General features: G+C 53.7%; 2 protein-coding genes across 2 annotated transcripts; one reads left to right on the top strand and one right to left on the bottom strand.

Annotated features, from left to right (window-relative positions):
- Nucleotides 1–1,513: 1,513 nt before the first annotated feature.
- ACP4 (acid phosphatase 4) lies at nucleotides 1,514–6,158 on the bottom strand. The gene is made up of 11 exons (XM_060132527.1): nucleotides 6,057–6,158; nucleotides 5,880–5,984; nucleotides 5,720–5,806; nucleotides 4,418–4,564; nucleotides 4,015–4,113; nucleotides 3,731–3,826; nucleotides 2,911–3,043; nucleotides 2,740–2,822; nucleotides 2,170–2,294; nucleotides 1,757–1,935; nucleotides 1,514–1,680 (listed from the first exon to the last, which is right to left on the bottom strand). Exons 1-11 carry the CDS (start codon nucleotides 6,156–6,158, stop codon nucleotides 1,565–1,567), a joined length of 1,272 nt encoding a protein of 423 aa, XP_059988510.1. The 3' UTR covers nucleotides 1,514–1,564.
- Nucleotides 4,005–22,158, top strand: SMIM47 (small integral membrane protein 47). The gene is made up of 9 exons (XM_060132535.1): nucleotides 4,005–4,240; nucleotides 4,890–5,126; nucleotides 6,330–6,393; nucleotides 7,511–7,562; nucleotides 10,863–10,922; nucleotides 11,469–11,566; nucleotides 12,079–12,151; nucleotides 19,638–19,734; nucleotides 20,077–22,158. The coding sequence occupies exons 4-9, from the start codon at nucleotides 7,542–7,544 to the stop codon at nucleotides 20,124–20,126; spliced, it is 399 nt and encodes a 132-aa protein (XP_059988518.1). The 5' UTR covers nucleotides 4,005–4,240; nucleotides 4,890–5,126; nucleotides 6,330–6,393; nucleotides 7,511–7,541; the 3' UTR covers nucleotides 20,127–22,158.
- Nucleotides 22,159–24,351: the final 2,193 nt, after the last annotated feature.

A 24,351-nucleotide genomic window follows, 5' to 3' on the forward strand; every position in this document is an offset into this window, starting at 1 on the left:
GCGGGGGCGGCTGGAGCTTCCTTTGAGTCTAACATGCATCTGGGAGCAAGAGGCCGCACCACTGCGATTCCAGCCCCGCCCCCCAAGCAGGACCAAGAAGTGAAGTGCAGAGTGCGTTACTAGGCCTTCCCTGAGGCCCTGTGACAGTCCAGTACCAGCAGGGGCAGTGGTGGGCCGCGTGCTCATGACAAGAGGCTCCCTTGGGGCCCAGGGCAGGTGGCGCAGGGAGGTGGGTGGAGCCGGGCTTGTCCACACGTGTGAGGATGGGGCTGCTGACCCCTGCCCTTTCCCTCCCATGCCCTCGGTGTTCTGGCAGCTGGGGGTGGTTCTCGTGTCTGGCTGCCCAGCCCCACCTCTGATCCTCCAAGCCTCCCCCATCTGACAGGCACCCAGTGGCGGTTACAGAGCACCCACTGCACACCAGGCTGCCCACCGACAGCCTAGTGGGGTGTTGACACGTTTGCCTGATTATGCAGACAGGATCATTGGTGCCCCAGACTGTTGCCTGGTGTTTGGCGTGTGGAGAGGGCGGAGCCGCCTCCTGGGTTGCAGGGCTAAATGCAGCAGCGCAAGTACAGGCCTGGGACGGCCTGGTCTGTGACCAGCACCACGTGAACCTGCTGTGCGGTAGCGTTTCCTTTCCTTACGTTCAGGGCTGTCCTGTGGAAGCTCCCTGCCTGCGCCGCCCGTTAGGGCAGCCACCTGCCACGTGTGGCTAATGAGTGCTGGGACTGGCTAGTACGACTGGGACCTGAATTTCACATTTTATTTACTTACACAATGTGAATTCAAACAGCCACGTGGCAGCCAGTGGCAACCATACTGGACAGTACTTGGGTGGGATCCCGGGATCCCGCCCCCTCCAAATCGTAAGTATAGCAAATGCTATGCTAGGTAGCCCAGAGGGGATGCTCTCGCGCCCTCCCGCCACTGGCTCCCGGAGGCTAGTTAACCTGATGGGGGAGCTGTGTGTGCCAGAGATGGCGGTGCAGAGATGAATGCTTAGCCCAGGGTCAGCCTCCAGGTTGGCCCCAGCAGGCTGGCTGTGCGGCCAGGCCCTGAACCCTGACCGTAGCTCTCCCACTACCAGGCGGGCACCAAAACCAGGCTGAGTGAGCTGGACCCTGACAGTGCATGACCCGTGGTGGGGAGGAGGTCACCCTGCAGGCTCGCACACATCATGTGTGCTGCACCTACAAATAGAGGTTCCCGCACGCACACCACGCGTTCCCAGGCGTGTATAGAAACCTGCACATAAACACTGGCGCACGTATCACCCACACGTGCAAAGGAGCACGTAAGCATGTGCGTGTACGTCGAATACGTGTATACACAGATCCGTGCAGGAGCATATGTGTGAACAGACATCCACACGTGTGTGCACGTGCGTTAGCACACATGCACGCTTGAGCCCACACACACATAGGACAGCTTGTGACTTGGCCTGGGAGCCCTCCCCGTGTCCCCCGGCACGCACAGTAAGTCACAGAAGCCAGAGCAGCGGGTGAGCAGCTGTGTTGGGATCCAGTGTCAGCTGCGGGGGAAACGGCGCCGGTTCCGTGGCTCACACGGGGCGCCCCCAGGCCCGCAGGCAGCCGGCTCTGCAGGCCAGCAGGCCCAGCCCCGTGCTGAGGGCTGCCAGCACAGCCACAGCACCAGCGAGCAGAGGCACCGCGGTGGCTGCGGGGAGAACGGGGGCGGGGGTGAGTCTCCAGACTGAGCCGCCCCCTCCCACCCCAGCACCGGGGGCCGTCACCTGCGGGGGCGGCGGGCTCGTAGAAGCCATGGCAGGGGACCCCGTGAGCCGGAGGCCGGGCGGGGGCCGTCAGCTGGCGGAAGCGGCCTAAGGGGCAGGCCGCCGGGCACCCGGGGAGGCTGAGGGTCAAGGGTAAGCCAGCAGAGTCGTTGCGGTAGAAGAGGGAGATGGTGACATTCCTGGAGGGAGAGAGGAGGTGGTGGTACCCAGGCCCCTCCCTGCCTTCCCTCCTGCTGACCTGATATCTGGAGGAGAGCAGCTGGGTGGAGAACTGGGCTCCTGACTCCTTCCCGATTCCGTCCCCAGTAAATTCCCCTCGGAGCCTGTGCCTGGGCCGTGCCCTCTACCTGGCACCGCATCGCTCCTCCTGAGAGTTCTGGCCTGCCCATTCCCGGGTACCACCCCCTCCTCACCCTGCGTCGTCATCCGGGTCCCCAAGGCGCCTCCGGAACTCAAAGCCGAGGCAGGCGGCATAAGGCGGTGTGTGCCCATCATAGAGGCCCAGGGCCGCCTGGAGAGCCAGGAGAGTGCTGTCGTGCTGCAGGCGGATCCAGGGCTGACTCGGGGCTCCTCCAGATGTCTCCTCTCTCCTGAGCTTGTGCATCCCTCTGCCTCCCAGATGTCCCTCAGACGCCTTAGAACCAGTCCCCCCAAACCTGCTCACCCTGGAGGCAGCCCCACCAGTTACAGGTGGTCACGTAATAAAGATTGGTTAACTAGACACGAAGTATGATGACAGCTCAGTTAAAAAGCCAGTCCTTGAAGAAAAACTGAATTCTTTCCCATAACACCATCACCTCCCTCCTTCCAGATTCCATGCCTCTAGTGATATGGTCCAAGAATATGGTTTGGAGATAGGAGTTACTCAAGGCATCAGGCTGAGGTTCCATCCCTGTGCCCCTCCCATCCCTGTGCCCCTCCCATCCCTGTGCCCCTCCCATCCCTGTGCCCACGTGGCACTGCCTCCCTTCCCAAAGACTCACAGCCGAATACATGACCATCTTGAGGGGCAGCCCTAAGTGCTGCACCCGAGAGAAATTGGCAAGGATGGCATCCAGCAGGATTCCTGACAGGGCGAGACAGAGTGCTAAGAACTTCCCAGAGGAAGGCGCCTCAGCCTCCCAGCCTCCCAGCCTCCCAGCTCCACACCTCACCCCCAGACAGCTGGGCCTTCTCTGCTGCCCCGGGTGGGCCCACGTGTGCCCCAATATCCAAAGCCGAGATCTGAGCTAGTGTCTGCAGGACATCCGGGGAGGCCCAGGATGGGAGGGGGAGACCGTGGGCTTGCTGGGGAGAGAGAGGGAGGGGACAAAGTGACCGCAACGTCCTTAGCTCTTCGTGCCCCCCTTAGGCCCTCCTGTGTTGCCCCCATCAGCTGCAATCCTCTCTCCCGACCCTCATGGGCTAGGTCTGGTGGGGTGGGCGATAGCGATTATTAATTAAGCATAGGAATGACCATCATTCCAGAAGGCCTTCTCCAAAATCCTTGGGTCCAGAGCTGTTCTAGAATCAGACGTTTGGAATTTTAGAAAGGTACAGTGGTGAGGATATCTTATACCTCATAACACATCCAGTGGGGTCTGGGGCAGCCCCCTTAGACATACATTCCCGCAAAGTGGGGTAAGAAAAGACTACCAGCGTCATGCAGCTTCAGGTCAGCTCCTGCCGCCGAAGCCGTAGTTACCGGCGCTTTTCCGCTTATGGAACTGGGGGATTGGAGTTGCAAGCACACAGATTGAAAGGCCTCGCTGTGTGCCAGGCGCTGTTCTAAGGCATCACGTGAATTAACCCGTTTTGATCTAAACAGCAACCCAGGGGGTGTTGATACGTGTGTCGCCATCCCCATTGTGTAGATGGGGAAACTGAGGCACTTAAGTGACTTGCCTGCGGGAACACAGGTAGTGAGCGGCAAAGCTGGGATTTGAACCCAGGTGCCATAAACGACTTGGCTGGGTGGGTGAGGCAGGGACCCACCTGGCAAATAAGAGTGTCCAGAACTTTCCACGCCCTGCGGAGCGGCTCCCCGACCAGCGACAGCCCCGTGAAGTTCTCCAGGTGAGTCAAGAAGTCCTGGATGCACCGGACTGGGCTGGGTGAGCCTGACAGACCTCCGAGCCCGGCGGGTCCCACGAGGTCCTGCCGGCCCCGCCCCGCTCCACTGGCCCCGCCCTGCATCGTAGGTCCCGCCCTATCCCGCCAGCCCCGCCCCGCCCCGCCGGCCCCGCCCCATCCTGCCCCACCACACAGGCCCTGCTCACCGTCCAACCCTCTAGGGCCGTCTGGTACTCGGCGGCCTCCGTGGCCTCCCTCAGCAGCTCCTGGTATCGGGGACAGCTTCGTGTAGGGAACCTCAGCAGCTGGAGAAAACGGAGGCTCAGCGGGGACAGCAGCGTGACCGGGGCCCGACTGCAGGCGGGGGGAGTCGGGCTGTGGGGCCCTGTCTCCGGTCCAGCGTCTCTCCCAGATCCGGCTGCACAGTGTCGGGTAGGCGGCTCACCCCATCAGGACAGCTCAGCCCCAGGGAAGGTCTGGGTGTTCTGGCTCCCGGGAACCACCCATCCAGGCCCCCAGCCTCCTCTCTCAGCCGCTGGCCCTCTCCGTCTCTGGGGTCCCTGTCTCCCTCCATCCCTCCCACCTCCAGGCCCTGTCCAGCCCCCTGACCTTGTCCTCAGTGACGGGCACCGTGTGCACAGGGATCGGCCTCCAGGTGGCCTCGGAGCGCCCTGGGGCGGCCTCAGGGAAAAGCCCCGCTAGGTTGGCCTGAGCGCTCTCCAGGGTCCGGTCAAAGTCTGTGCTGCGAATGTACACCTGGGTGCGGTGGGGAGAGGCCAGGCCAGGGTACCACGGTCAGGGTCAGAGGTCAGCTATAGCAGCAAACCAAAAGCTTCAGATTAAGTTCAGAGTCGAAGTTCAGGTGTTGGGGGTCAAAACTCAGGGCGGGTTCAGGGGCTGGCCTTCAATTTTGGAAGCTGGGATCAAGGGCCAGAGGTCAATGTCAGGAGCAGTTGGGTTGGGGGTCAGAAGTTGGGTGGACATTGAGGATTAAGGGGTCATTTGAGTCAATGAAAGTCAGAAAGGAATATCAGGGGCTTCCCTGGTGGCGCAGTGGTTAAGAATCCGCCTGCCAAAGCAGGGGACATGGGTTCAAGCCCTGGTCCGGGAAGATCCCACATGCCGCGGAGCAACTAGCCCCGTGCGCCACAACTACTGAGCCTACAAGCCACAACTACTGAGCCTGCGAGGCACAACTACTGAAGTCCGCGCCTAGAGCCCGTGCTCCACAACAAGAGAAGCCACCGCAGTGAGAAGCCCGTGCTCACCGCAACTAGAGAAAGCCCGCGCGCAGCAACAAAGACCCAACATAGCCAAAAGTAAATAAATTAAATAAATAAATTTTTAAAAAGTAAAGGAATATAAGAATCGCTGGAGGCTGGAAGTTAGAAGTCAAGATGAGGAGGGCAGATTGGAGGTCATGGGGTCAGAGTTCAGTACATGTGTATCAGGGATCAGAGGTCAGGGGTCAGGAGGAATGATCCTAACTGGGGATCTGTCAGGAGACAGAGGAAGGTATAGGAAAGTCAGATTTGAGGAAGGGTAGAGGTCAAAGTTTGGAGTCAGAAGGGCAAGTAGAATCAATGAGGGTCAAAGACAGAATCAATCAGGTTTCGGAGTCAGAGGTCAGAGGGTCTGGTTGGAGTCAGGGGGAGTCAGAACACAGAGGTGGAGGACAGAAAATAAAGTCAGAGATGATGGAGGTCAGAGGTCAAGATGTGACTCAGGTTGAGATAGAGTCAGAGGTCAACGTGGTTTAGTCGATGGTTCAGGGGTCAGAGATCAGACATAAGGTGCAGGTCAGGTTGATGGGGGTCAAAGGCCAGAGGTGGAGGCCAAGGGAAACACTAGAGTCAGTGGAAGTCAGAGGTGGAGGGTCAGGAGGTAAGATGGAGGTCAGTAAGGCAGTACCTCCTCCCGCCGGTACTCGGGGCTCAGAAAATCCTCGTAGCGACTCCTCAGGAAGCGGCCCAGCTCCAGCTGCTGGCGGACCCCTTCCTGGGGACAGAGCAGGCTCAGCGGACCCCTCTCCACACTGCCCCACCCCTTGCTCCCATCCCCAGCTTCTCACCCCGGTCAGCTGGCCCAGGCCACGTGGCCACAGGGTAGATACAGCCTCCTTGTGCGGGTCAGTGGGATAGGAGGCCAGCGGGGCCCGGTCGCCATGGCGGAACACCTGGGGAGGGGACCAGGTCAGGGCTGGCCTGGGGGACATGAGGGGCCGGGCAGCGGGGGTGGGGCACCTCACCACAGCCACAAAGACCAGGGGTCCCTCTGTCAGGGCCTGGGGTAGCAGCAGCAGCAGCAGGAGAAGTCCAGCAGGGTGGCCCCGAAACCCTGGCCCGGCCATTTCCACACAGCCAGACGCTGAGCTCAGCCCGCTGTCTGTGCCCCACCTGCTCATTACCCCCGCCTCAGCAACGCCCCCCCGAAGAGCAGGTCCCAGCACGCCTCCCCGCAGAGCCCGATCCCCCAGGGCCTTTGTCAGCCTTGGATTCACCGTGGACTGACCCATTTAATCAGAAGTGTTGATCTGATTATCACCATCTCCATGGTGCAGACGGGGAAACCAAGGCACAGCAAGGGTAAGTAATCTGCCTGAGGGAACACAGCTAGTAAGTGGCAAAGTTGGGATTTGAACCTAGGAGCCCTTAAAGTGGGCACAGATGGAGGGAGAACCCCGCCCCGCCCCACATTCTAGACTCTGCCCTCCCCTCCTTCCCCACTCCACCAGGCACGTCTGTTCTTTTTCTCACCCCTTAAATGTTGGGGCTCTTTGAGGCTCTCTTGGACTTCTTGGTGACTTCTTCCAGTGCCACCCACAGCTGGCCAAAGCCAGCATGGCCCAGAGGTTGAACATGTACACCCTGGAGTTTGGACAGGCTGGGTTCAAACCCCAGCTTTGCCATATATAAGCTGTGTGACTTTGGGCAAGTTACTGCATCTCTCTGTTTCCTCATTCATACAACGGGGACAAGCATAGTCTGTTCCTTGGAGAGTTGCTTTCAGGATTAATGAGTTCAAATATATTCAGCGCTTAGAACAGCATTTCTCAGGGTAAGTACTAAATAGTGTTGGTTATGTACTGCTGCGTAACAAATCGCTCTAAAACTTAATGGGGGCTTCCCTGGTGGCGCAGTGGTTGAGAGTCCGCCTGCCGATGCAGGGGACATGGGTTCGTGTCCCGGTCTGGGAAGATCCCACATGCCGCGGAGCAGCTGGGCCCGTGGGCCATGGCCGCTGAGCCTGCGCGTTCGGAGCCTGTGCTCCGCAATGGGAGAGGCCACAACAGTGAGAGGCCCGCGTACCGCAAAAAAAAACCCAAAAAACTTAATGGGTTAGGACAGTAGCCATTTATTATCTCTCACAGCTTTTGTGGGCCAGGAATTTGGGGGTGGCTTAGCTGGGTGATTCTGGCTCAGGGTCTCTCATGAGATTGTAGTCAAATATCCACCAGGGCTGCAGTCACGTGAAAACTCGACTGGCACTGGAAGAGCCACTTCCAAGCTTACTGATGTGGCTGTTGGCAGGAGGCCTCAGCCCCCTCACCACACGGGCCTCCCATAGGGCTGCTTGAGCATCTTCACAGCATGGCCACCAGCTTCCCCCAGAGTGACTAACCCAAGGCATAGCAGTGTCTTTTATAGCCCAGCCTCAGAAGTCACCCTCTGCCATTTCCACCATATTCCACTATTTACACAGGTTGACCCTATTCCATGAGGGAGGAGACTACATGGGATATGAACTCCAGGAGGTGAGACTCACTGGGGGCTATGCTGGAGGCTGGCTCCATGGCAATGTTCTTTATTTTATTTTATTTTTGGCTGCATGGCACATGGGATCTTAGTTCCCTGACCAGGGATCAAACCCACACCCCCTGCATTAGAAGCATAGAGTCTTAACCACTGGACCACCAAGGAAGTCCCCATGGTAATGTACTTTAAATAAAGATGTCTTGTCAGCCCACTTCCTGAGTCCCCCACCCCGAAATTCATATGTTTTAACCCGAACCTCCAAGGTGATGGTATGAGGAGGTGGGGCCTTTGGGGTGATTAGGTCATGAGGGCGGAGCCCTCATGAATGGGATTAGTGCCCTTTTAAAAGAGACCCCAGAGAGCTCCCTGGTCTCTTCCACCACATGAGGACACATCGAGTAATTGGCCATCTATGAACAAGAAAGCAGGCTCTTACCAGACACCAAATCTGCCAGCACCTTGATCTTGGACTTCCAGCCTCCAGAGCTGTGAGAAATATAGTTGTGTTATTTGTTAGCCACCCCGTCTATGGTGTTCTATTATAGTAGCTCAAACAGACCAAGACAAGTCCCGTCTCAAGATCCTTAATGTAATCACCTCTGCAAAGTCCCTTAAGCCAGGTGAGGGAAATACTCACAGGTTTTGGGGGTTGGGGTGTGGCCAGTTTGGGTCTATTACTCAGCCCACCACACACGTAAATACAGGGGTGGCCCACCCCACTCCTCTGATCCACTTTCCACCATTCTCTGTCCAGCTCTGTGCCCTTGAGGAAGCCTCTGTCTTCATCTCCATCCTGGCCCCCGTGCCCTCTGGATCCCCCTTGGGGCCAGCCAGGGAGGGGAGCAGGAACTCCTAGGATGAGAGGTACTGGCTGCAGTATAGCCTCCTTCGGGGAACCCCCTGTCCCTTGAGGTTCTGATGACATGGGTCTCACCCCTTGATGCCTAGAGGTGTGTATTGGTTTGCTAGAGCTGCTGTAACAAACTGGCTGGTTTAGACGTCAGAAATGTATCGTCTCCCAGTTCTGGAGGCCAGAAGTCCAAAATCAAGGTTCCAGCAGGGTCGGTCCCTTCTGAGAGCTGTGAAGAAGGATCTGCTCCCTGCTTCTCCCCAGTTTCCGGTGTTGTTGACAATCCCTGGCTTATAGAAGCGTCCCTCCAGACTCTCATCGTGTGGCCTGTGTGTGTGTCTGTCTCTGAGTCTCTCCTCTTCTTATAAGGACACCAGTTATGACCTGATCTTAACTTGATTTACATCTGCAAAAACCCTATTTCCAAATGAAGTCACATTCACAGGTACCGGGGGTGAGGACTTGATCTTTGGTGGGACTCAATCCAGACCCAGCTGGATGGCAGCAGCTCCCCAAGTTTCCTAAGCCCAGTGCTGCGCTGTCCTGCCAACTCTGAACATGGGCCCTGTATTAAACTCCTTCCAATTAAACCTTTTTGAGCTGCGCCTGCCGCTTTCTGCTGCAACACTGAGACAGCGCATCCTTCCAGATTTTTCAACACACACGTTCTTTTTTTTTTTTCCTGCCGCACCACGTGGCACCTGGGATCTTAGTTCCTCAACGAGGGATCGAACCCGTGCACCCTGCAGTGGAAGCGCAGAGTCTTAACCACTGGACCGCCAGGGAAATCCCCACGTTTAAAAAATATACGTACTTTTTACCAAAATGAGATCATATCGCACATGCAATTTTGGAACAATCCCCTCCTTTCCATGTCAATAACACTTTCATCTCATCTAATACCCACTCTCCTTTCAGAGGTCCCCAATATCTCCCCCAATATCCTTTACAGCTGAGTTATCTAAACCAGAATCCAGTTCAGGATCACCCATCGAATCTGGTCTTATGTCTCTTATGGATTTGTTTAAATAGAGCAAGTCCATTTGCCTTATGGATTTGTTTAAATAGAGCAAGTCCATTTGCCTTGGTTTTTTTGGGGACACGGACTTGGAGAGACCATGCCAGTTGCCCTGTTCAGTGTCTTGCCTTCTGGAGTTTTCTGGCTGGTGCGCTCAGGTATCATTTCACAGCTGATTCATGTCACGTCCAGCATTTATGTTGCATAAAGTCACCGGGAACGCGGGATTAGCAAATACTGAATCATTGCTTCTAGGGAAAATGTGTGTGTGTGTGTCACGTAGATTATAATCTTAAATCCAAAAAACTACTCATCCTGGTAGATCCTTTTTTTTTTTTCTTTTTGTTTTTTACAAACTAGAAAATTTGCCCCAGGCCACCCCACCCACAGGTGCCAGAGCTGGGACCCAAACCCATCCGTCTGGCCCCAGAGCAGGAGCCCCTCCCCCGCACTGCCCCCTCCTGTCTCTGGCCTCTGGGCAGCTCTCCGTTTGAGCTGAAACAAGAGAGCAGAGGATTGTCCCCTTGATCAACAAAGGAACGTGCGTGTCCTCAGACTCAAACCTGTAGCCGCTCGGGGCAGAGGTGGGATCGCGGATAATGCGGGCTGACTGCACTGGTGTCCTCTGTCCTCTGTGTTTCTGGTGACCCCAAAGTTAGTTCTAAAGGCGTGATGGACCCAAAGAGATTTAGGTCTACAAACTCCCGGGAGGGCTGGTGGAGTAAAAGCCAAGGGCCGCCAGAGGGCCATGGGAGTCCCGGGCACATGACTGTCCCCGTGGCCCAGAGACGGGAAGGCTGCTGCCTCTGCCACGAGTCCTACCGTTATAACTGCTGCTTCCGCCCCAAACTGGTGACCAGGCTCTGGGAGGCTCGGTCCTCCCCCTGCTGTGTCTCTAAATCTTGCAACTGACAGATACCATTGGAGGACATTTTGCCTGGGCCGCCTCATCTGCTCTCTGGCTTCCAGTCTCTTCCTGTTCCAAGATACTTCTTTTTTTTTCTTCTTTTTCATTTTGTTTTTCTTTTTCTCCAAGGTACTTCTGGCGCCCAGGGTTGCAGGTCTGGACTCTCCCATCTCACATGTCCCCCTTCCAAGTTCACATACTCCATGTGACATTCTGTACCCAAATGCCCCTCTCCCCCAAGCCTCTGCCACAAGGTCCCCTTACCCAGAATGCCCTTCTCTTGTCACCATGGCCACCATTCTGGTCTCCCAGATGACCCTCTGTCAGGCTCTGCTGGCCCACCTCCCTCTCTGGCTTACAGGCCCGGGAAAGGGAGAGAGAGGCCAAGCAACCCTGCGGCTGAGACCTCTGGCCATGAATTTTCAGGAAGTGACGAGGGGTCCGGCAGGGGGAGGGAGGCCCGGGGTAGTGGTGGGGAGAGGGAAGGGAAGGGATGGGTCCTGACCTCTGACCCCTCCACCCAGAATGCGACCCTGGCCATAGCCGTATTCACCATCCTCACCTCCATCTACTTCTTCAACAAGGTGAGCGGGAAGAGGGCGGGGGTAGCAGGCTAGATCTCGGGCCTCTCTTCCTGTCCCACGTTTCCGTGTATCTCTCTGTCTCTTTTCCTCTCTTAGGCTCAGCAATGAGAAGACACAGGACCCCTAATCCAAGAGCCCTGCCTCTGCCCTGACCGTGACTGTGGCCTCTGAGACCAAATAAATGTGACTGAATCAGCACACCCTGCTCTATCCCACCACCCCGGCAGGCACACAGCCTCGGGCCAACTCTGTCTGAGGGCCAGGCTTCTGGGTCAGAGACAGGAGGCCCGCACTCCTGGGTCTGGGGAAGGTGAAGACTAGGGGGATAGACTATCAGGTTTGAGGCTAGGTGCCCAGAGACTGAGCTGTGTTTTGAGCGGGGAGTAGTCTGTCAGGAGCGTTTAGAGAGGGGGAAGGACATTCCAACTTTGAGTGCAAAAACACAGATAGGAGAAGAAGCAGGGATGACTCACCACCTGGTACCAACACAAACTGCTGTGTACTTCAGATTTATTCCTTCTCTCTGAGTCTTGGTTTTCTTCTCAGTCAGACAAAGGTGAAAATCTTGGACCAGTGGGCCCCAGAAGGCCGTGGCAAGGACAGCCTGAGATCAAAGATGCGAATGGAATTTGCAAGTTGCAAAGGTCTGTAGTGATGTCTTCATTGCTATATTGTATCAACACATCTTTCTCTTTTCTTAGCAAACTCCTATTCAGCCTTCAATACCTACTGTAAATGCCCCTTACTTATAAAAGTGTCCAGACCTCCAGATATACAGTCAGTTACCAGCTCCCTCACTAGCCGCCTCCTTCCCACTCCCTGTCTCCATCCCCAGTAGGTGGAATGCCATGGGTGACACCCCAGCCTTTGGTCAAGTTTCATCCATTTTTCTCATCAGACAAACAATTTCATTTCACCTCAAGATCTGAAAAGGCAGCTTCTGAGTACGGTGACTGAACATCCTGGGTTTCCTGGGAAAGGCCTAGAAAATTCCAATTAGAAACGAATTTATAGTTTCACTGTAATTTTAATTTGTAATAGTGTCCTCTTTAACTCTTCTAAGCGTCCTGATTTAGAAGACAGTCTTACTTATAGGAGACCTTGGTTACAATGCTAAGAATAACCACACAGGGGCGGTGTTGTACTATGTTCCCAGCCAGAAGTTGGTCAGCCCCGCTCTAGCAGGGAAGTCGATTTCCGCAAAACAAGAATTCCGAGACCTGAGCCGGGTAAGCGGTCCTTGAGGCTTAGTCCCCTCTCCCAGGGGCCTTCCTCTCTCCCTGGACCATAGCCGCGCCCCCTATCTCTCTCCTTCAGTCTTCACAGGGGTCATTCTACAAGCAGAGGTGACCTATCCTTCCCTTGGCTCCCCGGCACCCCTGGGACAAGAGTCCCAGCCCCTCAGCCTGGCATAGGAAGCTGTGTTTTGGGGTTTGTTTGTTTGTTTTTGGCTGCGATGTGTCTTCTTTGCTGCACGTGGGCTGTGGGCTTTCTCTAGTTGCTGGAAGCGGGGGGTTCCTCTTCATTGTGGTGCACGGGCTTCTTACTGCGGTGGCTTCTCTTGTTGCAGAGCACGGGCTCCAGGCGCGCGGGCTTCAGTAGTTGTGGCACGTGGGCTCAGTAGTTGTGGCTCCCGGGCTCTAGAGCGCAGGCTCGGTAATTGTGGCACACAGGCTTAGTTGCTCCGCAGCATGTGGGATCTTCCCGGACCGGGGCTCGAACCCATGTCCCCTGCACTGGCAGGCGGATTCTTAACAACTGTGCCACCAGAGAAGTCCTGGAAGCTGTGTTTGACCTGACGCCCTCCCGTCTTTTTCTTTTTTTAATCGCACCCACCTCTTACGCCCCCTCTGTAGTATATCTTAACGTATGTAACTCACAGATGGTTTAAAGAAAAAAAAGCCGCACCCCAGGGTCTTTGCACATGCTGTACTCCCTGCCCGGAGTGCCCTTTCCCTCCTCTATTGTGTGTCAGCTCCACCTGGAAGGCTTCCTAAAAACCTCTCCCAATCAGAGTCAGCCTCCCCGCCTCTCTTCGCCTCCCCGCCACTTCCTCCCCACCCTTCTTGGCTGTGACTGGGAGCCTAAGGCAGGGGGTGCACAGAATAAATCTGACTTCTGCTGGACCCCCAGCTTGGGTCTTGGCTATCAACGTTTGGAAAACAAACAAATATTGACAAAGAAATCGATCTTTGCGTCCCTCCTCCCCACTCCCACCTCCAGGGTTTTCAGCCCTTGAGTGCTGGGTTTCTCAACCCCCTGGGAGCTACCAAGGTTGCATTTGCACAGCCACAGGCACTTGGAGATGGGTGGGGCTCAGCCCGCTGCCCGTGGGACTTCCTGGCAAGCTTTGGAAACTCCCAGAGCCCAGCTCTACCCTAGGCCACTTAAACCACAACACCTGGGGATGGGCCCTGGGCACTGATTTGGAGTTTAAAAGCTCCTCCGGAGATCCTGATGTGCAGACGGGGTCAAGAGGCATCTGCTATAATGCATTTTCCAAAGACCGAAGAGATAGATTTTCCCCCTTGGAGCTTAGTGCATGTCTGAGGTAGCGCCACGGATACATCAAACGACTCAGAACGTGGAGCAAAAATTAACCTTTAGTTGGGAAACATTTGGGAGTTTGAAAACCAAAGATGACCAACAACATCCTTTTCCAGGGGCGGGGGCATGGTTAGGAGGCACGTGCGTATTTCAAAAGGCAGCAAGACAAGACGAATGATAGCCAGTGTCCTGGAGACCCAGAACATCCGGTGGCCAAGTACTGTCCTGTGTTACTCGGTTCCACCTGCAGGGACCACGGCATCCCAGCGTGCATGAGACTTTCCTGGTTTTAGCTCCGAAAGCCCCATAGCCCAGATATTGTATTGCTAAGTCCTGGCATAACCAGGACGGTTGGCTGCAGGTTCCTAGCCCATGTCTATAATCGTGTCTTTAGATCCAGGCCCATGTCTGTCTGTATGTCTGTCTGTCTCTCCCTGTCCATCTGTCTCTCTCCCCACTCATTCTCCTCTCCTTCAGTCAGAGTCTAGTTCCTTTCCACCTCCTCCTGGGTCTTTGTCTCTGTATCTTTTCCTGTCTTGTCTCCCACTTGGTCCCTCCCGGCAGCCTGACCTGTCTCTCGCGTCCCTTCCCTGCCTTGGCCTCCGTCTGCCACCGCGTCTGTGTGATGCTGTCACGTCTGCGTCGGTGCCCGTTTCTCCCTCTCTGCATCTCTTCCTTCACTTGGCCTGCTTTCTCTTTGCATCCTTTTTCCCCATTCTCTGGGCCCCTGCGCCCCACCCCGGGTCCCTGTCCCCGTCTCTAAATTTCAGTCTCTCTCAGCATCTCACATTCTCTGGAGTTTGATAAGGTGGGAGACCCCCCCCCTACACTCTCCCTAAATGTCCCCAACCCCGCCCCCCAGGAATTTCCCTCCCGGTCCCCGCAGGACACCTGGGCCTCCCTCCCCAGTGCCAGACCCCACCCGTCCCCCCTCAGACTACCCCACTTGGCGGCACCAGAGGACCCGCCCAGCACAGGAGCTGCCTGAACGCCTGGTCCTCTCACATCCCCACCAGCATCAACAGAAGCAGCAGGGGGAAGGGAAACCAGCAGAGAAACAGCACGGCCCCCGTGGCTGTGGCACCCCCAGCAGCCGGGGCCTCCCTGTGAGCCTCGCCAGCTGCAGCCTGGCCTTCAGGAGGCTGTGGAAGGCACTCAGCACCGCCAGTGCACCCCAAGGCTGAACGCCCGCTGACTCAGTGCAGGGCTGGAGGATGAAGATGGCTGGGCAGCCTCCCCGACAGGCGTCTTGTTAAAAGCGTCGGCCCGGTTCACCTGGCCCCTCAGGGTTCACAGGGCTGATGTGCCCAGGACCAGAAGAAGGAGCCCAAAACCCCCGGCCCAGAAAACTGCCCTCCAGGCTGTGCGATGGTTCTGTGCCCAGGTGGGCTGGAGCGCAGAGGCGCAGCGGTCGGCGGCCGCACGGGTCAGCGGGCCGCCACTGGAGTAGAATGTCAGGAAGACGAGGCCGGGGTCCAGGTGGTAGAAGATGCCACCCAGGGGCCAGCGGGGGAGCGTCCAGGTGAGGGGCAGGGGCAGGAGAACAGTGAAGGCGGCATCGGCCATGGCCTGGTGGCCAAACCAGTCTGCGGACAAAGGGGGAGGCGGGGGGGCCCTGCCCCTTGGATCACCAGGAGGTAGGAGATGAGGGCGGCCAGGGAGTAGAGGAAGAGGGTCGTCCCCGGTGGGCACAGGGCCCCAGCGGGTGACGGCTGCCAAGTCTCCAGAGGGTCCTCCAAGGGCTGGATGATGCTTTTGGGACCCACAGGCCTCCACGTTAGCAAGTCCCACACCCCGCCCCCCACCAACTTCCCCGTGTCCTCCATCTCAGGGACGGCCCCCCCCCGTCCACCCAGACCTGGGGCGCTGTCCTCTCTCCCTTGCTTCCGCTCACCTCTCACAGTCTCGCTCTGATTCTCTCTGCCCCGTCCCCTCCGCTCCGTCCCCGTCGCCCTGGCCCCGTGCAGGCCTTCACCTCACCTGGCTGGACCCTCAGCCCAGCCTCCCTCCCAGCCCTCCCTTCCTCCAGTTATCCCATCCAGTGCAGAGCAGACCTACCCCTCCCCTGCTCACAGGCCTCCCATGGCTCCCCAGTACCCCTGCCCAAAGTCCCCGCGGCTCAGCCTGGGGTGGAGACCCTGGGAGGTCTGACCCACCCTCCTCTGCCCCCCTTTTCCTGTCCTTAATGCATCATCGCATCAAACCACTCCCAGAACTAGAGGCTCGCTCCAGCCTTGTGCACTTCACCCCTGGTATTCTCCAGCCTCTCAGGAAGCCCGTATCTTTCAAGGACTGCAGGATCCTGGCTGTGCCAAGCCCCACGAAGTGACTACTCTTATTTTTTTTAATTTTTATCATTATTTTTTGGCCATGCCACGTGGCATGCAGGATCTTAGTTCCCTGACCAGGGATCAAACCCATGCCCCCTGCATCGGGAGCGTGGAGTCTTAACCACTGGACCGCCAGGGAAGTCCCGAGGTGGCTACTCTTACAGCTCCACTTTTCAGATGGGGAAACTGAGGCTCAGAGGAGGAGATTCACTTGCTCAAAATCAAAGCAGACAAAAGAGAGACCAAGCCTGGATTTGCACCTGTATCTGTGACCTCAGAGGCTGGGATGTTAACTCGGGGGTCCTGATCTGTTTGCGGGCCTCAGTTTCCCCAATCCGTTTCCTCGTTATCCTGAGCCCACCAGCAGGTGGGAGGCAGGTGTCTTCCAGGGTGTCTGAGCAGGAGCTGGAGGACCCAGGATGGGGAGGCTCACAATTGGCTAGAAATCAGAGAGCTGGAAATCAGAGGGGCCACCACACAGGGTCTGAGCATGGGCCTCAGTTTCCCCATCTGTGAACCGAAGGATCAGCTTGTTTGCTTGGGCGCTGTCTTCCCATCGCCCCCAGGATGAGGTCTGAGCTCCTCAGCCTGGCATTTGCAGCCCTAGCTTTTGGGGCTCCACCCACATCACCAGTTGCCTAGCTCACCACTTCCCTTCCTTCTGCTCTGGAGTTCCTAGAACAAGCCACATGGTTTCATGCACACATGCACACATCCAGCCTTTTTCCTTGCCATTTCCTCTTTCTGGACTTGACCCTATTGTTCCAGCCAACAAACTCCTACTCAAGCTTCAGAACCCGACTGAGTGCCACCCTCCCCAGAAACCCTTCTCTGACTATGACACACCCCACCAGACTAAGTCAGGTATCACCTTCATTGCATGTAGGGTCTCTGAGAGGTTCATGCTAAGCTAAGGGCAGGAATGAAATGTCAACTACGTATGGGGCAACGTGCTATGACCTTCACATGCATCATTTTAATTTATTCTTCCAAGAACCCTGTGAGGACAATACTATTGCTGTCCTCATTTTATCAAGGGGGAAAGCTGAGGCAAACTTAAATAAATGAGCCATTCAGTAAATGAAACAACTCAGAAAAGAATCCAGGTTGACCGACTCCAGAATCTGAAGTCTTAACCATTGTATTATTTTGCCTAAACAAAAATTTTTTTTTGATGTGGACCATTTTTATTGAATTTGTTACAATATTGCTTCTGCTTTATGTTTTGGTTTTTTGGCCCTGAGGCATGTGGGATCTTATCTCCCTGACCAGGGATTGAACCTGCACCCCCTGCATTGGAAGGTGAAATCTTAACCACTGGACTGCCAAGGGAGTCCCAACAAAGATGTATTGAATGAATAAATGCATGAATCATCCTTGAACAACCAACCCACACAATGCCTCAGGACATGTTTGTAAAGTGAATGAATGTATTCCCATCTTTACCTGGCAAACTTTACTCATACTTTAATTCCCAATGCAAATGCCCCCTCCTCCAGGAAGCCCTCCCTGACTTTTCCAGGCCTAGTCCTTCTACAGTCCCTCTTCCTCCCTCGGATCCCCTCCAGACTGGAACTGTCTGTGCCCTATTTATCTCCTATACCAGCCTGGGAGCCCCTGGAGGGCTGATTCATATCTGTGTCCCCAACATCTCCCAGCTTAGGACCAGGTCACATGAGACCTCAGGACGTATTTGCATGCACAGCTCATGGTCTGGTGACGGATCAGGAGGAAGAAGAGGCTAAAACCCAATGATGAGGAAGACATGCAAAACCTCAGGGTGGTCCTCCAGAAAAGACATGGCTGGAGCTTCAGGACCTAGAGCAGACTGAGTGAGCACTATACCAGGAGTCCAGAGACAACCCACCTCCTCGTATGACCAGATCCCTCATCTCTGAGCTCCAGTTTTCTCAGCCGGAGAACAAGGGTCCATGGACAAATTGGGTAGTGAATAATGAGCACATCGCAGACCGCCATATTGGATCCTCCCAAGGGCTCCCCATCACCCTCCGCACCCCCCATTCCCCCCACCTCTAGGCCTTTGCACCCGCTGTGCCCCCTGCCTGGAGCACCCTTCCCCACACCTCTTCCTCACATCACTCAGGTCTCTGCTAACGGTTGCCTCTTTCAAGTGTCTAAACCCCTCAACACTCCCTCTCCCCTTAATCCTCCTGCTTTCCTCTCCATAGCACTGATGATCATGCATTGGTTTTTAAAATTGTAATGGTTTAATTGTCTGTCTGCACCCCTCCCCGCACCCCACCCCAATGCTGTAACAAAGGAATTCCATAAGAGTAGGGATTTTCATCCTAAAACAGTGCCTGGCACATAGTAGGTGCTCAATAAATATTGTTGAATAGATGAATGAATAAATGTGAGTAGGGAACCCCATGCTCACTGTAGTAGGCAGATGAATGGCCCCAAAGATGTCCACGTCCTCATTCCGGAACCCGTGGGTATGTTACCTTACATGGCAAAGGGGAATGAATGTCTCAGATGGAGTTAAGGCTTCTAGTCAGATGACTCTAAAATAGGGAGAGGAGCCTGGATTCTCCAGATGGGCCCAGTATAGTCACAATACAGGGATTCTGATATGTGGAAAAGGGAGGCAGAGAGAGATTTGAAGATGCTACCTGCAGGGCAATTCCCTGGCAGTCCAGTGGTTAGGACTCCTTGCTTTCACTGCCATGGCCCGGGTTCAATCTCTGGTCAGGGAATTAAGATCCCGCAAGCCGCGTGGCATGGCCAGAATGTAATAATAAATATATAAATGAAGATGCTACCTTTGGGATTACGTTTGTGGGAATTTGTTACGCCAACCATAGGAAAATAATACACCCATTTTATAGACCAGCCATTTGGAGGCTCTCTGAGGGCCAGGCACCCAATTGCTGAGTTTGCCCCCTCAGTAAGAGGCGGTAGGAAGTTGGGGACAGGCCTCAGAGAGAGGAGCATCTGGACCCAGAATGGCCAAAGGAGAGGCATGGAGGGAGGGGTCAGGCTGTGGTGGGAGGGATGGGGCTGGCTGTGGGGAAAGAGGGGATGCGAGTGCTCCGCTCTGCCAGGCTTATCTTGTGGTTCCTGTGGGCTTCAAAGTACCCACGACCGGGAGGCGGAAGGAGTAGCAGGGGATCCCACATTAGAGCCCATTACCAGCCTCTCCCTCCCTCCACTCCCTCCAGCCCTGTCTGTCCCACTCTCTCTTCTCCATACCCACCGCCTGGTCCCTACTCAGGCCTCCTCCTCTTTCCCTGGACCCCTCCCCCCTCCCAGCCGCCTTCTGGTCTCTGTCCACCCCCACGGGGGCCCCAGAGGATTCTTTCTACACCCAGGGTTAACCCTATCCCTCCCCTGCTCACACACCTCCCGTGGCTCCCCAGTGCCCCCGGACTAAGACCCAGCCCCTCAGCCTGGCGTTCCACTGTCACCCATCAGAGCCCTCTATTTCACCTCCCACGGCTTCACCCTAAAGCTCTGGGTGCCACACACCTGGTACCTGCTCTGTCGCAGCCATGACCACCTTGGTTCTCACTGTCTGTGTCCGTCTCTGCCACCAGTCTGCAGCGTCTTTGAGATCAGGGTTCTGGTCTTACTCCTCCGGGGTCCCCGGCATCACCCACCACAGGGGAGGCACGTGGTGGGAGGGTCCCCACTTTCGAGTGAATCATTTAACACTCTAGAAACCCAGGTCTTGGTCAGCGTGAGTCTGAGGGGTGTAGGGCAGCACATCATTCATTACAGTCCATGTCCCAGGCATGGAGGACCCAGAAACAATGACACAGGCAAGGGTGTAAGGCTGTCACGTTGCCTTCCCTTCATTTTATTCCACACAAACAAGGATGGGGACCGGGAGATCCAAGCACAGCTCACCGTGACATCCAAGGTGCTGAGTTTGAATCCGGATCCTGACACCTTGACCCCGGCTGGGACCCTGGGTAAGTAAGTCTCTACCCCAGTAAGGCTGCGTGAGAATTTGAAAGCCTGCGGGTGCTCAGTCAACAGGAGTAGAACCTATGACTTTGCAGTCGCAGGGGGAGGGTTTCAGGTGTCAGGGGGTGAGGCGTCTCATGACAGCTATTTTCCGACATTTGATGACAGTCTGTCTGTCCCCCGCGGCTGGGAGCATCTCAAACCAGGCCAGGTTCGGGGCGCCGCCTTTCCTCTCTCCTTGCTGAGACAAACAGAGGTAGTGATTAAGAGCGCGTAATTGCCTCCCTCCTGCCTGGGAGGTAAATACCTTTCTGTAGGGTCCTACCGTTCAGGACTGTCTTTCCTAGGCTGTGAGCTGCGTGAGGGCAGAGGCTGTGTTCTTGTCAGGAACGCTTGAATCCCTACTATGTGCTCCGTCAGTACTATGTAGGGACAGAGCACGACGTGGAGGTGGAGGCTGTGGACCCTGAAGGCTAGAGAACGTCAGCCCCTCCCCCCGTAATGTTGGCCCCGTCCTCTGGAATGTCGGCCCCGCCCAAGGAATTTCTGTGCCTCCAAGGTGGGGGGTCTTTGTCTCCTTCACCTTTTATCTTTAGTGACTAGAACCACGCCCTTCACCTGACAGGCACTCAATAAACGTAAATGGATGGATTAGTGCAGTCAGACCGCTCAAGTCTTGACTACCACTCACTCGCTGTGTGACCTTTGGTAAGTGACTTTACCTCTCTGAGCTTCAAGTTTCCTCATCAGTGGGCATAATCGTACTACCGCCCTCACAGGGTCGAGATGTGGAGTTCACACGTTTATAAAGCTCTGGACAGGACCTGGTGCCCAGGACACGATCAATACTTGTGAGCTGTCCTTACGGGATGAATGAAGGGGTGAATCGCCTTCTTAGATTCTCATAGAAGTCTTATTAGAGAAGGATTTTCAGTCCCTAGTTGGTAGAGTAAGAATCCGAGGTTTAGGGCATCGTCCACCTCCCGCCCCCCACCCCCTTCCCAGAGGCTGATCAAGGAAATGCTGATTCCCGCGCTGGGCCACGCGGAGAGGCTGCTGTCCCTCTGGGTCTCAAAACCCACCTCACCAACCATGCGAGGCTCTCCCCAATCAAAGACTACGATCTCCCCAGGAGAATCCTGAAGCGGCTGTGAAAACCACAGAGTCTCCTTGAAAGACTGCTTAACCAAATTCATTAGAAAATCAATGCAAATTAAAAACCTCACCGGGATCCCACTAGTCACCTCTGAGAAGGCGGAGATCAAAGAGTCTGACATCGCGGTTGCGGTGCGTTGGCGAAGCTCTGGGAAACCGCCTTTCGGAGCTCCCTGTGGAGGAGTCTAGCAACATCTAACACGCCCTCTGACCCTGCCAGTCCCCGAGGAAAGATCTATTCTAACTGATGACAAGACTGATAATAGCAAATACGTCACACCTCCGAGGTGCCAGGTACGAACTAAACGCTTTATCCACATCAATACACGTAATCATCCCAGTGACTCTTTGAGGGAGGCGCTGTTATATCTCATTTCACTTAGGTGGAAACTGAGGCATAGAGAGTGAAAGCAACTTGACAGGTGTCACCCAGCTATAAGCAGCTGCCATGCCATTCTGCCTTCTTGGAGTGTTCACCGAAGTACACAGGTACAAATGTAAAAGGATACTATTGTTGGAGAGGCAGAGAGAACAGCTTCTTTATACTACCCACTTTTTTTGTTGTTGTTAAATTCCTCATTAAAATCTGTCCATGAGGACTTCCCTGGTGGTTCAGTGGTTTAGAATCTGCCTGCCAATGCAGGGGACAGGGGTTCGATCCCTGGTCCGGGAAGATCCCACATGCCGTGGAGTAACTAAGCCTGTGCACCACAACTACTGAGCCTGCATGCCACAACTATGGAAACCCATGTGCCTAGAGCCTGTGCTCCACAACAAGAGAAGCCATTGCATGAGAAGCCCGTGCATCGCAAGGCAAAGAGTACCTCCCGCTCGCCGCAGCTAAAGAAAATCTATGCGCAGCAACGAATACCCAATGCAGCCAAAAATAAATAAATTTTTAAAAAGTAAAAGTACTTTCCTTTAAAAAAAATCTATCCATGCTTTCTTTCAAATTTTAGTGTGCTTACATTATTGTTCTTTTTCTAGCCTCTTGAATTGTTTTGCTCATCTCCTTTCATGTGAGCATTTTTCCGAATTAGCATCTGAAGCTACAGCTCTTCCTCAGAGTACAGCTTTGGCCCCACCTCACAACTTTTGTTGTGTAGTGTGCTCATTTCTAAATGAATGGCACTCCAGTTTTATTCTTCCATTTAACCCAAGAGTTACTTAGAGAGTTTTGACATGTGCAAAACAAGCTGAGTGTCTGTGGTTATTCTTCGTTATTAATTTCTAATTTTGAATGTGGCCTGCATTATTTCTGCTTTTGGCAATCAACCTGTGCTGTGTTTCCGACCCATAGTCTGTTCTTGGGAAGTGGGGAGAATATCATTGCAGGACTCTGATTTTTTTTTAATGCTATAAAGTTCATTATTGGCACAACTAGGAAATTTTGAATTTGGATTGTTTATTAGATAATATCAATGTTAAAGTTCTTGAGGGTGGTAATGATATTATGGTTGTGGCACAGAAATGGCCTTGTTCTCAGGAGACACAGATTAAAGAATTTACAGATGAAGTAGCATGAGGTCTTCACCTATTTTCAAAAGGTTCAAAAATTTCTAGAGGTGCTTCTGACCACTGGGTCCATCAAGGGACAGCGACTGTGCTGAGGGCTCCTTCCTTCAGCCTCCCAGAACTCACATCTCCCTATGGGTCTGTTCATCATGGTGGATGTACCATGGTATGTATGTGTGTGTATGGAGAGAATAGATAGATAGATAGGTGTAGATTTAAACAGAAAAAGAGATACACAGATAAGTAGAGAAAAAGAGAGAGAGAGAGAGAGAGAGAGAATATATGGGAATGGGCAAACATTAACATTTGATAAATTTAGTTGAAAGGTGTATTTTATTATTCTGGTAACTGTAGGTTTGAGATGTTTCCAATGAAAAATTTTAGAGGAAAAAGGCAAGGCAAGGCAAAAAAAAAAAAAAAAAGATTTACAAGAAAAGTTAGGATAGAGGTTATCTCTGAAGGAGATGGAGGAGTCATTGGGAGGGGGAGGGAGAGGAGTGCTAGGGTGGCTGACAGTGCTCTATTCCATGACCTGCAAACTTGCATGGATATTCGCTTCATGATAAATCAATTCCTCCACTTCTGTTTTTGTATTGTTCAAAATGTGGGTTATATGGGATAACTTTAAGTTTCAAAAATAGCACTGAAGCATATTCAAAGAAATCTAAATGCTCATCAGTAGAGGGTTGATGAAATAACTTTGGGCAGTACATCCAGACCAGGAAGTACTTGACCACCAGCACTGAAAAATAACGTCAGACCTCATGTATTTATATGCAACCATCTCCAAGACATAATTTTAATAAAACACCTGCACACACACAATGTTAGATAATGTATACACATGTTCTGTTTGAAAATGCTTATGCATGCATACCTAGGATATCTGGAAGGATACACAAGAAATTGACAACAGTCTCTAGTGAAAAGAAGTTGGAACGGAGGAGCTGGAAGGAAGGGGAGAATCATTTTCTTTTTTACTCTGTGCCCACATTATCTTAAAGTTTTATTTTTTGATAAACTAATTTCCTAACTTATTTTTTAAGATGCTTCTATCCTTCCTGATGCTCAGTCATTGTATCATTTTGTCCTCTCCTTATCCATGAAAGATGAAGGCATTTGGTCTTATTTTACAGAGTCGGGAAGACTGAGGCTCCAGGTGGGAAGTTCTCAGGGCTAATCAGAGTAGGACCAGAGCGCCTTCTTCTGATTATGTACAAGTTGGATGAGAGCTTTTGATTAGGATGAAACAAATGTTTGCCTCTACCCAGAACCAAGGGAATGTTCCACTGTGACCAAGGACCACTTTCTGTTCCCAGAAAGGAGTATTTATTATCTGTATCAGTAGGGCTGCTGTTGGTTTCAAGTAACAGAAAACCTGACTCCAAATGGCTTCAACAATAAGGATATTTATTATGTTGCTCACACAAGTTCCGGAGGTTGGCAGCATAATAGTTAAGGTATTAATTCAGCTGCCATAACAGAGACACAAAAAAACAACAGTTGCTTCAATGAGCTAGAAATTGAAATCTCTCTCTTCACAGCGTGGATGTAAGTATTCCAGCCCTAGTATGGGGACACAGTCACTTTCCACATAGTTCACCACCACAAATGCTGTGGCAGGTTGCAAAAATGGCCCCAGTTCTGCACACTTTCCTGTATCTATGCTCCTTTGCAATGTCACTTTGCAGATTTTCCCTTTGAGAGGTGGAATCTATTTCCCCACCCCTTGAAAATAGTCACGTTGTGCAAAGTGTCAAGTGTAGGTCTTATGCTTCCCCTGTTGCTCTTGGAACCCTCCCCAGCCACCATGTGAAAAAGCCCCAGTCAGCCTGCGGGACGATGAGAACTACATGGCTTGATCAATCCCATCATCCTAGCTGAATGTTAGCTGAGGTCAACAACCTAGTTGAGGTCAACAACCCCTCCCAGAAACAGAGTCACTTAGCTGA

This window comes from Lagenorhynchus albirostris, chromosome 19 (assembly GCF_949774975.1).
Source record: "Lagenorhynchus albirostris chromosome 19, mLagAlb1.1, whole genome shotgun sequence".
Lineage (NCBI taxonomy): Eukaryota > Metazoa > Chordata > Mammalia > Artiodactyla > Delphinidae > Lagenorhynchus > Lagenorhynchus albirostris.